The sequence below is a fragment of the Oreochromis aureus genome, linkage group 12 (genome assembly GCF_013358895.1).
Source record: "Oreochromis aureus strain Israel breed Guangdong linkage group 12, ZZ_aureus, whole genome shotgun sequence".
Classification (NCBI taxonomy): domain Eukaryota; kingdom Metazoa; phylum Chordata; class Actinopteri; order Cichliformes; family Cichlidae; genus Oreochromis; species Oreochromis aureus.
The window spans coordinates 8,953,859-8,967,243 of record NC_052953.1 but is presented as its reverse complement, the minus strand read 5'-3'; the positions used below and the strand labels follow the sequence as shown (position 1 = coordinate 8,967,243).

At 39.2% G+C, this 13,385-nt stretch overlaps 1 protein-coding gene across 2 annotated transcripts in view; it reads left to right on the top strand.

Moving 5' to 3' along the window:
• The window catches only part of col27a1b (collagen, type XXVII, alpha 1b), a 69,145-nt gene that overhangs the window by 19,573 nt on the left and 36,187 nt on the right, over positions 1-13,385 (top strand). For both annotated transcript variants that reach the window (XM_039620872.1, XM_031746735.2), the window contains exons 6-12: positions 238-291; positions 397-450; positions 6,216-6,260; positions 9,207-9,260; positions 10,541-10,585; positions 11,398-11,451; positions 12,186-12,230. In XM_039620872.1, the coding sequence (XP_039476806.1) occupies positions 238-291; positions 397-450; positions 6,216-6,260; positions 9,207-9,260; positions 10,541-10,585; positions 11,398-11,451; positions 12,186-12,230 (351 nt within the window). The remainder of the gene's footprint in view (positions 1-237; positions 292-396; positions 451-6,215; positions 6,261-9,206; positions 9,261-10,540; positions 10,586-11,397; positions 11,452-12,185; positions 12,231-13,385) is intronic.

The following is a 13,385-nucleotide window of genomic DNA, read 5'->3' as shown; positions in this document are numbered from 1 at the left end:
TTGGTGTAAACTGAGTCACAGGAGGGCATAAATGGACTGCACAGTTGCGTAAATACAACCACCAATAAGTTTGATGAACTCGTTACTCTTTGATTATATAACTCTAAAAATAAAATTCAAAGTTCTCTGCACCTTGTGAGGATCAGTGTTGAAATTTGTGCAATAAAAAGCTCTGGCAGACTAGAACATGTTGTACTCGTCATGAAAAATTAATGCTTTCTCTTTTTTATGTTCTAGGGACAAAAAGGAGATCCTGGACTGTCCCCTGGTCAACCCCCAAAAGGAGAAAAAGTATACACATGATCACATTTCCTTCCTTAAATTTGTTGGATTATCCGCAGACATAGGCATGTAAATATGTCGATAAACTGAATGTGTCCTCATTTGCCATTTTAGGGAGAGCCTGGTGTCACGGGCCCCCCTGGGCTGCCTGGCCAAGACGGACGAAAGGTAAAACAGCTGTTTTGGCTCACAAACTGAAGCTGTATGTATTTGTTTGTAAATCCGCCAGGAAGTAATTAATTGCCATCACAGTTTGCTGGTTCTCTTCCATATTGTCACAGTCTGGCTGAGGCAGACTTTATGTGTTGTGAAGAGCGGACCCAAAACGCAGACACGAAGGAACTTGGACCAAAACTTGAGTGTCAACAAAAGCGAGCCGTTTATGGCTGATAAAAAAGTACAAAAACAAAAGGCAGACGCACACAAGAAAGAACCTAACTACAACTAAACTGGGAAAACTAGAGGTTAATTACAAAAGGTAAAAAACAAAACCTTGAACATTGCACAAAAAAAAAACCTAAACATGACATGGGACAACAGACAACCTGACAATGACACACTGAAAACAGAGGACTTAAATACACAGGAGGTGATTAGGGGAAGTGGGAACACATGGAGGAACAGCTGACTGACATGAGCCTAATGACAGGACAAGGGAAGTGAAACTAAATACAGTGAACAAAGAACACACGACTCCTTCAAAATAAAACAGGAAACATGAGACAGACATGATAATACAAACTTGATAACATAAGACACGCAGCATGAAACACAAAGGGTGAGGGAAACTTAAATACAGGGGAAGAAAACACAAGGAGTCTAATAACCAAATGAACTTCGCTAATCTAATGAACTTAAACATAAACAACATCCAAATAAACTAAAACTTAAAATGCTGGGTCAACAGACCCAGGAAGGTGACACATATGTGCGAAAGTTCATATTCTTGGTTTCTGTCCATTCTTTCTCCTTTCTGACAGTGTTTTCACACATAAATCAGACACATCAAGAATGACTGACTGACTCAGTCCTGTATAATGAGGATCCGTAAATCAAATGAACGCTCTTTAGCTCTCTTGCCTTTGAAGGTGGAATCTGTCTGTCTGTGTGGGGCTTTCAGCCAAACATGAATGTTTGAGTTCTTGTTTGGAAAACAGCCTAACATAATGCAGAAGTCAAGGAGCACACCTGTGTTCTAGCTCCCCACTGGCTTGGAAAATGAAATATTTGAATACCAGGCCTGTTACATCATCTGTGTCGCAGGCCTAAAATATAATGAAGGCATCTGAGGGGAAAATAAAGATTGCCGGGTGAAAAGTTTTACATGGTTTCTCCGGTTGTTATGTCATTCACTCTGGAGAGCAGTACTTCTAAAAAGTAGGACAACTTATGAATGTGGGTTAGCGCTGTGATCTGGTCTTGTTCGCAATCAGCATTATTCAACGTTCTTTGGATACCACTGCGCTGGGTTATCCTGACAGAGAGTGACGGTTAGCAGAGTGTTTTCTCAGTGGCCTTGTTCATTTTATCTTTGGCCTTTTCCCAAGCCCCTCACAGTAATTGCACATCTCAAGTGGTCTGGCACTTGTCGGGATTTCTTACTATGCACAGTGTACAAATAAAATGGTAAATCTGATCGTACTCTTGCATAGAATTTGTTTTACAATAATAGTTTTACATAACTGCAGCACTTTTTAATTGGTAAAAAAGTCCAAAAGTAGGAATGAAGCCTGTCTACGCGACTTCTAGCTAAGTCTTTTCATTGAGTTTCTTAATATTAAGAAAAACGTAGAATGTCACTAGCCTTGCCCTTTAATGGTTAAAGAACCTGCAATCTTGTGTCAATGAGAAATGTTGATTAGGTTTGGAGGTTGTCCTGGCCAGGGTTTCACCTAATTCTTCATTCCTAACATCAGCAGCTAATGTTAGAAAAATGTTTACTAGTCTTCTGCAGCGATGGCTCATTCCAGTAAACAGCAGACCTCACAGACACTTCTTCCCCCTAATTTCCAAAGCTTCCTCCAGATTCAGTAAGAATAAACCTCAGAAGCTGCCCAGAAACACTGTAGGACCCACAGACTGAAATCCAGATGTATGATATTCATATTGAGTTTTTCAAGCAGGCGACCTGCACTGCCTACTTAGCAGCAGGGAATCTAAATAAAGAATTGAATTAATATGGTGTTGAAATAGTTTGAAGTGTTTACAGGTTACACACTGCTTTCAGTCTGGATAAAATGAGACAGAAGAAAGGAAACTTGGCAGAGCGCGTTAGAGATGAGTTACCCGATGGGCTGCTGCAGCAGTAAACAAAGTCATAAAAGCTTATGGAAGACAATCCACAGACAAAGCTTCTTTTAAATTGCACTTGACAGTATATGATCACACTGCTCCTCTTGTGGGCAGCTCTCAAATTTATACTCTGGTAAAGATAGAAAGAAGTAAAAGCTACATCGGTACAGTAAAAGGTCAGAGAAAGGTCAGGAATCGGATGCCTGAAGAATGCTAATTAAAAATGGCTGTTACACAATCTGAGAAACCCCTTGTAAGCAACTTTTGTTCTCATTGAGACGCATGCACATACACACACCCGTGTTCTCACTTGGGACCCAATAATACGAGTGCAATAATGCTTTGGCGGGAGCGCCAGCAGTTTGTTATGCAATCAGACAGGGCTGACTGTGAAAAACCATCTGGTGTGCTCAGTTTCCCTCCATTCAGTTTAGTAGTGGGGAAGGCTCCAACTCGGAAAAAAAGGAAGGCCTCTCCTCGTCTTCTGAGTCATGGAACATGGAGTCATGGGAAAAGCTGATATTCTTTCAGCTGAGTTATGGTAATTGTGGATCTTTGGTAGGCTGAAAGCAGCATCCTTGCAGAGGTTAAATAGCTGTAACAGATTCTCTGTTCTTGCTCTTGTTATAAGTTCAAGTGAGATTCCGGTAACACAAGTTCACGTTAAACTTAAAGGGCCCGTGTCTGTGCAAGAAACTGCTGACAGCCCTAAAAAGTATTAAAATCCAGCTAATAAAAACAAAGCAATCAGCTTGGCTCCCCTGAAAGCCACGAGACACCTCATTGCTTGCAGCTGTTCTTGACTTAGACTTTTTTTTTTGATTGTACTAAGTAAGGCAAAACTCTCTATAGTGCACTTTTGTATTACAATTACGCTGAAATTCCATCACCTGCCTCTGATGAACCTCGAGGGTTGTTCCTTTGTCTGTCTAACCAGCCTGTAAAGCTATGACCTGTCACCGCTTGATGGACGGTTTTCGCTGAGTTTTCTGCTCAGTCCCTTGGCTTTCTGCCAGAAACAGCCTTTCTCACTGTGGGAAATGTGTAAAGATGTAATGGGAAGGTTGCCTGGGAGTCAATCAGTGGTCTGCGCTGTAAAATAAGAAGAGACTCGTGCATGTGTGTGTCAAACCAAAACTCTGCAAAGACTACTACCGATTCTGAACCTGTGTTCCATTTACACAGCTAGCTCTGATGATAGCACACTGCAACAACACTCAAACTTTTTATTAGGTGTGCACTCCTCCACATTTTTTCCTTCCTGCTCTGCAGCTCCATATAAAAATATTCTCTTACCTTTATTTGCTGATTTGTCCAGGAAAGAAGCCCAAGGCTTGCCAGGTGGGATTAGGTTTTTTGTTATAATAAAATTAAAAATCTATGGAAAGAACAATGTATTTTTTGTCTGCCAAGTACAATCTGTTACTTATTCTTCAAGCAGCAGAGACGCTGCTGGTGCTTCGCTTTGCCTGTTGGCTGCAGGGTTGATCTGGTGTGAGTTACACTAATTAAAACTGTTTGCTCTTCATGAACAGGAAGAACTAATGGAGATAGCGATACCTTGCCATCTTTTTTTCTCACATAATTGAGTTTGTCATTTTGTGTCACACAAAGGATTTACAGAGCCGTGAAAGCGGCCCAATTTTTGTTTAACCCACATACGACACGCATGCACAGATTTCTTTTCCCTATTTTTACTGTACTCAGCTGTATTGGCTGTGGTGGAAAGCCCAGACACATTCTTTTGTTCTTTTGTGGCTGCATTGCTTTGGCTCCAGCAGGAGACTCATCTACCCTCGAAAATCCTATCAATTATTTCCATCTCTCAGCACTGTGTGGCTTGTCTGCAGATAAATAGACAAATAATCAGGAGTTTCACAAAACGTGAATATAACAGTGTCTGAGAGAATTACTGTGGCCGATTGGCTGACATCTGGCTTTGATCTGTGCAGAAAATATGAATCTCAAAAAGACGGTTGCCCTTGAAAGCGTGCTTGTTTCTTTGTGAGGACCTTTTGAACTAAGACACAATCACAGAGCGTTGGTAAAAGTCAGCTCATGAATGTTCATGAACGAAACTTCAATGAGTGCATTACTTTGTCTGCTTGTTTAAAGGATGAGTTCTTACATCACGATGACATAATAAACTTTAGTTTTGTTTAATTGGTTTGTAGCTGTGGGATAGCTCACATTTCTAAGATGTTGCACAAGGCTTTTCTTATTTTTTTTTTTCATTTTTTATCAGTTCAAGATGTCAACCTGCCAGCCAGATTTTACTTATCGGCTCTGTGCCTGTCAGTCTCAATCTTTCTCAGCCTTTCAACCCGGACTCATGCTGTCCATTAATACTTACTATCTTTGGACAGCCAATCATTACAAAAAAAATCCAACCAACCAACAAATAATAAAAAAAACACACTTTACTTTAAATTCTAACGAAGACTCTTTTTCCAAAAACACAGAAGACACCAGATCTTTCTTTTTTTGCACAAAAACAAAACAGAATGTCAGCAGAAAAAAGTCAAATTACAACATTAAAATGTGCCCAGATGCATTATTTTTTTATCGAGTGGCATTTTCCTTCACCGAGGCCAGCATGAACTAAGTAAAGAAACCTTTAAAGTTGACCCTTTACATCGATACTACCACATACCTCAGAGGATGTTTGTGTAAGGAGAATTTTAATGTCCCTTTTTACACTCTGGTGTTTGGTCCGAGGGTGCTTTGCATTGATCTCTTGATGGCGACTTTATTTACTGTACACACAGCTACTAATTTTTCCAGCCTCTGTCTGACTGTGGTTTATTTGTGCTGCTGCTGTCAGGCCAAAACAGCTTGTGGCTAATGACTTTACACTTCAGATAATAAACTTTTTCTCCCCCCAGAGATGACTTCATGTCTTTATTTATTGCCGCAGATCTTGATTGTGAAAAGATTAATACATTTTGTAGCCAGCTGGCAAGCTCATTTGAGATCACAGGGCGTGAAGGTGACCATTAATTACCCTTTTGGGTTTTACGCATTACTGCCTAATTGGTTTATTGGTTTAATTAATGCAAGATGGTACTGAATTGTTTTGTCAGAGTGCGGCGGTGGCAATGATTAGACTAACCCAAAGCCAAGTAGCTGTGCCACAACAATAAATAAAATGCCATTGTTCTTGTGTAGAAATGGTAAAGAAATGCCTTATTTAGGGTTCACCAGGCAGTACCGCTGATAAGTGGTTTATTAGTTTCACATTTATTACGTTTGCTTGTGCTGTGGAGCCTTTTAAGCTAAGCCTTCCAGGTTTTTATGAAGTCATTTTATTGAACTTTTTTATAGGAAAACAAAGTCAAATTTTCTCTAAGGCAGCTGGAAACTACTTTAGCATAATTTAAACCCCTGCAATGTTAACTGAGGCACTCTTGAACGCAAGGTGATAAAAAGAAAAGAAAAAATTAATTGAATTTGACAAGTGACCATTTAACTTTTTTCCCTTCCAAGATAAACAGTCTTTTTGCTCCAAGGCACTTAACACTGAACTTCCTTGTGGAATTGTGACTGGAATATTATATGGCACAATCAGTTTACTTAGTATCAATTAGTAGTATTAACTTTTAACTTGTTGCTTTTTTTTTGTTTGTTTTTTTTGTCAACAGGGACAAAAAGGATATCCTGGTCCTGCTGGTCTCCCGGGTGAACCTGTGAGTATTTTTTTACAGGAGCATGGTAACAGTTTTAATGTCACGTACTGAGAAAAGGTTTGTTTTTCTTAGCTGTCACACAGTGTTTACAGTGAGGAGCCCATTTGATCCTTCAGAATGAAACAGGCGCCTAGTCTGATCTTAGTGTCAATATCCAAATAAAGGAGATGGTGTCTATTATTGTGATGTGAAAAAAGAAAGTTTTTCACAGGACAGCATGGCGTCCTGTGAAAAACTAAATGCAAACCATGATCCAGTAGCTTGTAGAAGCACCTTTAGTAGCAATATTTTGAAGCAATGATCTTCTATATCACTTAATTAGTCACTTATTTTCTTGTGGAGGAATTTTGGACAAGCTTTAGCTGTCAGATAGCTGCCTCAGTTTTGACTCCTGAATGTTTTGGTATACAGAGGAGTTCATAGTTGACTTAAAGACTGCAAAGTGCCCAGGTCCTGTGGGCGTAAAACAGAACTAAACCATTACTCCTCCTCCACTATGTTTGACAGCCTGGGTGAGGCATTTGTGCTGATTTACTGTGTTTGATTTTTACCAAATATGACGCTCTGCATTGACACATCTCCACTTTGGTGTCATCTGCCTAAAAGTCTTTGCTCTAGACGTCTTGATTTAGATTTGACAGTGCATTTTTGTGATCATTTCTGCTTTTATAAAATTGCTGGTGATCAATTAATTATACGGATTTGATTAGCAGCATCTGGCTGCTACTTACTCTTAATTTTCTAGTAGGGGTGTACTGTACTTATTTTTTTTATAGAGGTCCATAGAGCGTGCTAAAAGGAGACACAGAGGCTTAACGTATTAAATTAGTTCTGGTTTAAATTCAAAGTCAGTTTTTTCAAATATTGATTTTAGTTAAACTGATATATAATATTTTTTCAGAGCCTAGTCCGTTTACTTTTATACTTGTGACATTTATATAGCATTTCTATAATATATTTTTTTTCATGTATAATATAAAAAATGTTTCTGTCTCTTTCTCTGTCTGTTTGATGGCTGCAGCGTGTGTTAGCTGTTTGTCACAATATGTTTACTTACCAAGTAAAAGAGCCAAGAGTCTACAGAGACAGTTCCCATAACTCTTAAGCATTTCTTTCCATTTATAGTAACAAAACAAGAGAAAGGGAGAGTGACAGAGGAAAAATACTAGTACAAGAGGCACACACGGGTTCATTAAAAAAAAAATAGCAGTGATGATATCTTTACACATGGCGGCTGGAGATGTCAGATATTAGTCATTTGGGAAGCTTGGCGGGAAAATAGTGGGAGTTTTTTGGCAGAGGTGCAAGTAGGCTAAATAGTTTGAAGACTCTAGATCATTCCCCTCCCTAGTCCTTTCCCGTCTTCATGAATCTAAAACCTGTGAAATATCTCTTAGAAGTTGTATCGTGTCACAGTAAAAGGGAAAAAGGTTTAAAGTTCTTTTTTTTTCAAGCACTTTTTTCAGATAATGTAAACTGTGTCAAATGTAACATACGGCATGTAATTACTGCAGAAACTCCCGACTGAACGTTAACCTGATAGTGAAGTAGTTAACTATATATTTTTCTTAAAACACTTATAAATGATATGTTTTCATAAATGCAACACGTGAATGTGTTTACATGCATATTTTTATTAGCTAGAAATTTTCACCAACTGCTTATTGACTTATTACTTCCACCTGGAGGTTAACTAAGTGTGGACAATGGGAACAGTGAGGATTGTAAGAACTAGATCTTTTTTTATGTATTGCCCTCTGGAGTTAAGAATGTGTGTAACATCACTTTTATGGCTGTGTCCTATGTGTGTGTCTTTGTGGTGTGTGTGTGTGTGTGTGTGTGTGTGTGGGGGGGGGGGGGGGGTGCAATTGTAACAGATAATTAAATATGCCATCTGATAAAGCTTAGTAATTGTGAAAAAATGTCTTGCTCTTCCTTAGCTCAACATATTTAGCTTATTATTTTACCTTAACCCTCTGTTGTGCAATATTTCTTACTTGCCAGTGGTGTCTGCTTTATTTTGTGCACCTATACAGTCTAATGCAAACCAATTAACAGTTATGCTTTAAAGGGCACCTTTTGAAGCTCTCTGATGCATTTTTTGCAGTTTCTGCCATCGAGGAGTTAATTATACTTTTAGCTCTGATGTTCTGGTTAGTGATGGCATTTTACTGGACTGCAGTATATTCTAGAGTATGTCTAATATTAAGGGAGGTTGCTACAATGACTGCTGTTTCTCTGATTTATGGTTTTTACTGACATTATCCTTCTGGCATGTCTTAACATATTAATCCAGTTTTCCCAGGAATCTGAAAATACAAAAACCTCAGTTTTAAATGAATATGGTTAGCTTTAGGAATACTGTATGAAGGGCCTGTAATTTGCATTCCTTCATTAAGTAATTTTCTTTTCCCATATTTACAGAATTAAATGTTACTCTCTGATTGATGCATTTCATTTGGTCTCACCACAATGAAGGGATGACGCATGCATCATACAGTGTGTCGATAAGAATAAACATACCAATGCAGAGCTGTGCTCACAGTAGTCTTAACAGCATGCAGCTTGACCGCATTAAAAAAGCACTTACTGTTGGATTAATTGAGTGGTTAGAGTGGCAATGTCTGTAGTGGCGCCTCTTTCCTTAGGCAACTCGACTAAACAATAGGTCTCTATTGAAAAGCTTAGAGGTTTTGAATTCCTCTATAGGACCAACTGACTGTTGTTTATTACGGCATAAATATGTCTGCTTACAGTTTTAATTACTCTGTTTCCTAATTTTCTACGACTGCAATCAGCGAGGCTGCAGCAGAAATCATTTGTGCACAAAAGACGCCCTTATTCTAGGAATATTTCCTTTCCTCATCCTCTTTTCCTTCCTTTTCCTGCTTTTTAGTCTCTTGCATTCTTCTAGCACATATTTCTCTACTGTCTCTGTCTCCACAGGGTGAGCGGGGAGATGATGGAAGCCCTGGGGCAAAAGGCTATCCTGGCAGGCAGGTGCAGTAAATCTAGAGTTGTGGCACTGGTTGAGCAGGGATACACACACACACACACACACACACACACACACACACACACACACACATACACACATATACACACAGACACGCACGGAAATAAAACAATAAATGGAGGCCGGCACATCTTTTCTATTGTGAATTCAACTTTTTGAAAAATTAGGGCTGATTTGGGACTTTTGAACAAATCAAATTTCATCTTGTAATTTTTACTTGCTGTCAGAATGATGAATATACTGAGAACTACAGGGGAGCATTGAATTCTTATGTTTTCTTAAGCAAGGAAATAATTAAACGTAATAATACTGGATGCTGGCAAAACTATAAAAAATCTCCGCCACCAGCGCCTCAACAAAAAAACCTAATTTGGTAAATCAGAATGAAAAGTGTGTAGCTGCTGATTGAAAAGAAAAATTACCTGTGGTGGAATTTCAGCGATGGATGCCCCTGGTCTTGTGAGAAAATAAAATGTCAAAAGGGTTTCTATCGTAAGCGATACCCTGAAGAAAGAAAAGGTAATAAAAGTGTGACTAATGCCACATGTCCCCAGGTACACACACACACACACAGACAATAAAAGCTTCTTCTGTCCTTTCAAACTCTGAGCATTATCCCTTGCTTCACTTCTAGGAATAGTCTAACTGAAGAAGTCAAAGCTGGGGAGCATTAGAGTTTCTCCATGTTAAAAATCTATTTTATCTCAGCTTTAAACTCCAAAAACAACTGGTTGGCTATTCCCTCATTCACAACCGTTGAATGTTTAAGATAACTTAGTGTTCAGGCACAGGTCTCTGTGTTTGCCTCTGTGCTTTAGTGCACTGACTATGCCAAAACTCTGATCCCCTATATGAACTTAGAGATGTGTGGTGGATTAGGTTTTAGCACCCCCTACCATCTGTAGGCTGGGAATCAAGAGGGCTATATGTTTATGTCAAGACTTTACACTTTGCTGTTGGGAGCTCTCCTGAGGAGAAAGTTGATCTTTATAGCTGCAGAGTCATGTTCTGTGCCGGTGGATTAGACTACAGTGTCTCTGGGAAACTGATGTGAATGCTGCTGAAGCATTAACACTGCAAATGTCAGGGTTTATGCTAAACAGAATTTTAAAGAGGATACAAAATTCAGTATTCAAAAGGTGGATGCTAATTGTTAAGTAGACTAGTCAGCCGATTTAAATATATAAATTTACTTGTATGGCATCTCAAATGAATGCAGCTGTTTGTAACTACTGAAATATGCTTTTTTATCTATTACATTTAGGGCTTTCCTGGGCCTGCAGGAAAAATGGGGATAAAAGGGGTGAGGGTAAGTAGATGTTGCATTTGTTCTTGGTGGTGGTGTTGGGATGTGTGTTTTTGTAAGACTCTTTATGGTACTTTGCAAGTCTTTCGCCATTTCTTCATGTTTCCTGTTTTTGTCATGCTCCCTCATGTAGCAACTACTGATGGCCACAGGGGAGAGCAGCATGTTTCTTCTCTGTTGGACCTTCGCTGTCCTTAAATGAGCTGTGAAAATCATGCTAATTTAATTACCTAACCAGTGTGGTTATATAAAACAGCCAGTGTCATAAACACCACTCATCTTTTCCCGTTAACGCGATGATAATGATAACAGATGGTTTTCTTCGTATATTTAAAGTATGTTAGAGTCAATACAGTTTTTAGTAATGCTAGCCAGAGATCATAAAACTTTATAGCTGTGCTGCATAATGCATCCAGATGTAAGCTTCTCATTTCATGTCATTGTTATTTCTAATTTTCCACTGAGCAGGTTTGGCACAAAGATCTCCAGAGATCCCTGATGTGAGGGTATGTGCCCTTGGACTACATCGTGGAAGCCAGCACCATGCAGTCCATGGGCATATACACTTGCTTCAAGGTTTGGCTCTTCGAAACCACTCAACTGTAACAAAAACCTTGCAGAGCACTGTTGCAGATGGACCCATCACAGCTGAAGGCTTTATAAAGATTTTTAGACACGTGTTAGTGTTATTGACAGTCCTACACAATGCCCATCATCTTTGCTCAGTCTCATCATTTCCCCTTATCCACCTTTTGCTTTTCCATCTATCTTCGCCTTATCTGTTCCTTTACTCCATCTTTTATTTATCTCTCCAGGGTCACATTGGCATCCCTGGGCTTTTTGGCTTTCCTGGTCCTGATGGCGAGAGAGTGAGTATTAGTGGCTTTGAGAGAGAATACCCACTGGGCTGCATTATGTCCCAAAAATGATGAAATGGAAATGAGACCCAGTGGGGAGACTTCACTAAATCACTATTCTATGCCTAAAATAGTGCAATACTTTGCAGAATGGAGCCTCACGCTGCAAGCCAACTTCTCACCTGTTGTTATGTAGTGTAAATCCATAAATGTAGTTATGGATTTAGATTTACTTGAATGAAACAAGGGCATTAGATCAAAATACTAAGACCACACTAGCCAAACTCATCCATTACTCTTGAGTAAAAACAATGAATGCACAATCCTGTATCCAATAAGTTGAGCTTCAAATGTCTTATCTGATGAAATAACCTCACCTCAAGAACCATTTTGTAGCTCTTCTGTTTATCAGAAGTTCAGATTTCAACTTTCTCCTGAACACTTCTGAGGATCATGTAATAATATAGAAAGCTACAGAACAGCTGTTAAATGGACCCTTTGAGATTGTTTTGTCATCTGCTGATACCAAGCTGAAGGATGGAATTTGAATATTTTATCCCCCCCCCCCCACAGTTGGTAAAGTTTCAAGAACAGAAACGGTGTTCTCTGCTTTCAGTCAATATTTTTGTTCTTGTGAGGAGCATCAAAACTACACACCGCCCGATAGATTGAGTCTTATCGCTGAATGTTGTCCAGGTTTTGAAATGATGTACTCTTCTTCTTATCCATTTCTTTCCTGTTCCTAGGGAATTCCTGGTGTTCATGGGAAGAAGGGCAAGATGGGTAGGCCGGTAAAGTTTTCTCTCAACATACTTCTCAGTTATTAATGTAGCCTTATGGCAATGACAGTGTTTGTGATCTATGGGACCTTACTGCAGTGCAGAGCTACTATAAAGCCCATTAAATGACCATTACTCTGACAGAGACTTCAGTTCAGTGTGAAACCCCTCCTGGCCTTACTCGTAAATACATATATGAGGCAAAAAACCTCAGCCTACTACAGTCTAAGAGGAAGCATAGACTCCGTTAGTACATATCAGAAGATTATAATCATATTCCCACTAAGCTTATTGCTAGTTTAATGTTAAAAAATGCTGTCTATAAATCTCATCATCAGTGCAATTAATTTTCTCTGACTGAAGTCGATTAGGAAACTTTCTGTGTTAAACAGTGTGCTTATTACTGTTCTTGTGTTGCGTTAGACTGATAGGCTAATATAATTTGTCAGTTGTGGGTTTGGCCCTCTGGAGACGAGAGAGGTCTATCGTCATTGGCGCCTGGAAGCGAATTTCCCGTCCTTCCAAGCTACATGGAAAACACTAATACTGCACATAACCACTTGTATGAATCACATATTTTTCCCAGGCTTAGTCCGGTTGAACATGATTTTTCAGTCTTATTATGCTGCAATGGTCAGCGACACATGCCAAGGCCTAAGAGTAAGCCCTTCATTGCCAAGTCATGAGCAAGCCATTTCTCTTCCTCTGTGGTGAAAAGTGAGGTCAGTTTGTGTAAGAAGTTGGGGTTTTTTTGTTTTCCGTCCTGACTCAGCAGCAGTGCAAGAGAACCAGACAAGCAAAAGAGCTGGCACATTTTATCAAATGGGAATATGTGTGATTCACATGTCTTCAAGAACAGAATAACTTGAACCACAAAAAAAATTGAAAATTGTCTTTTTGAATTCAGATTTTGAATGACATCAAACTGCTCCCATTTTCTTGTGTCACCCATACAGATAGAATGACTGTCTAGAATTTGCACATAGCTTTGAGAAGAGACTTTCATTGGACAGATCCTATAATTAAATCCTCACTGAGATTTACTGTCGGCACGAGAAAAAAAAGAGTTGCATGTGTTTCTGATCAAAACTGAGAGAGTTATTGACAGTTTGGGAGCAGCAAACCTTTCCATGTTTCTTGTTTTTGCACCAATTACTGCTTATTTCT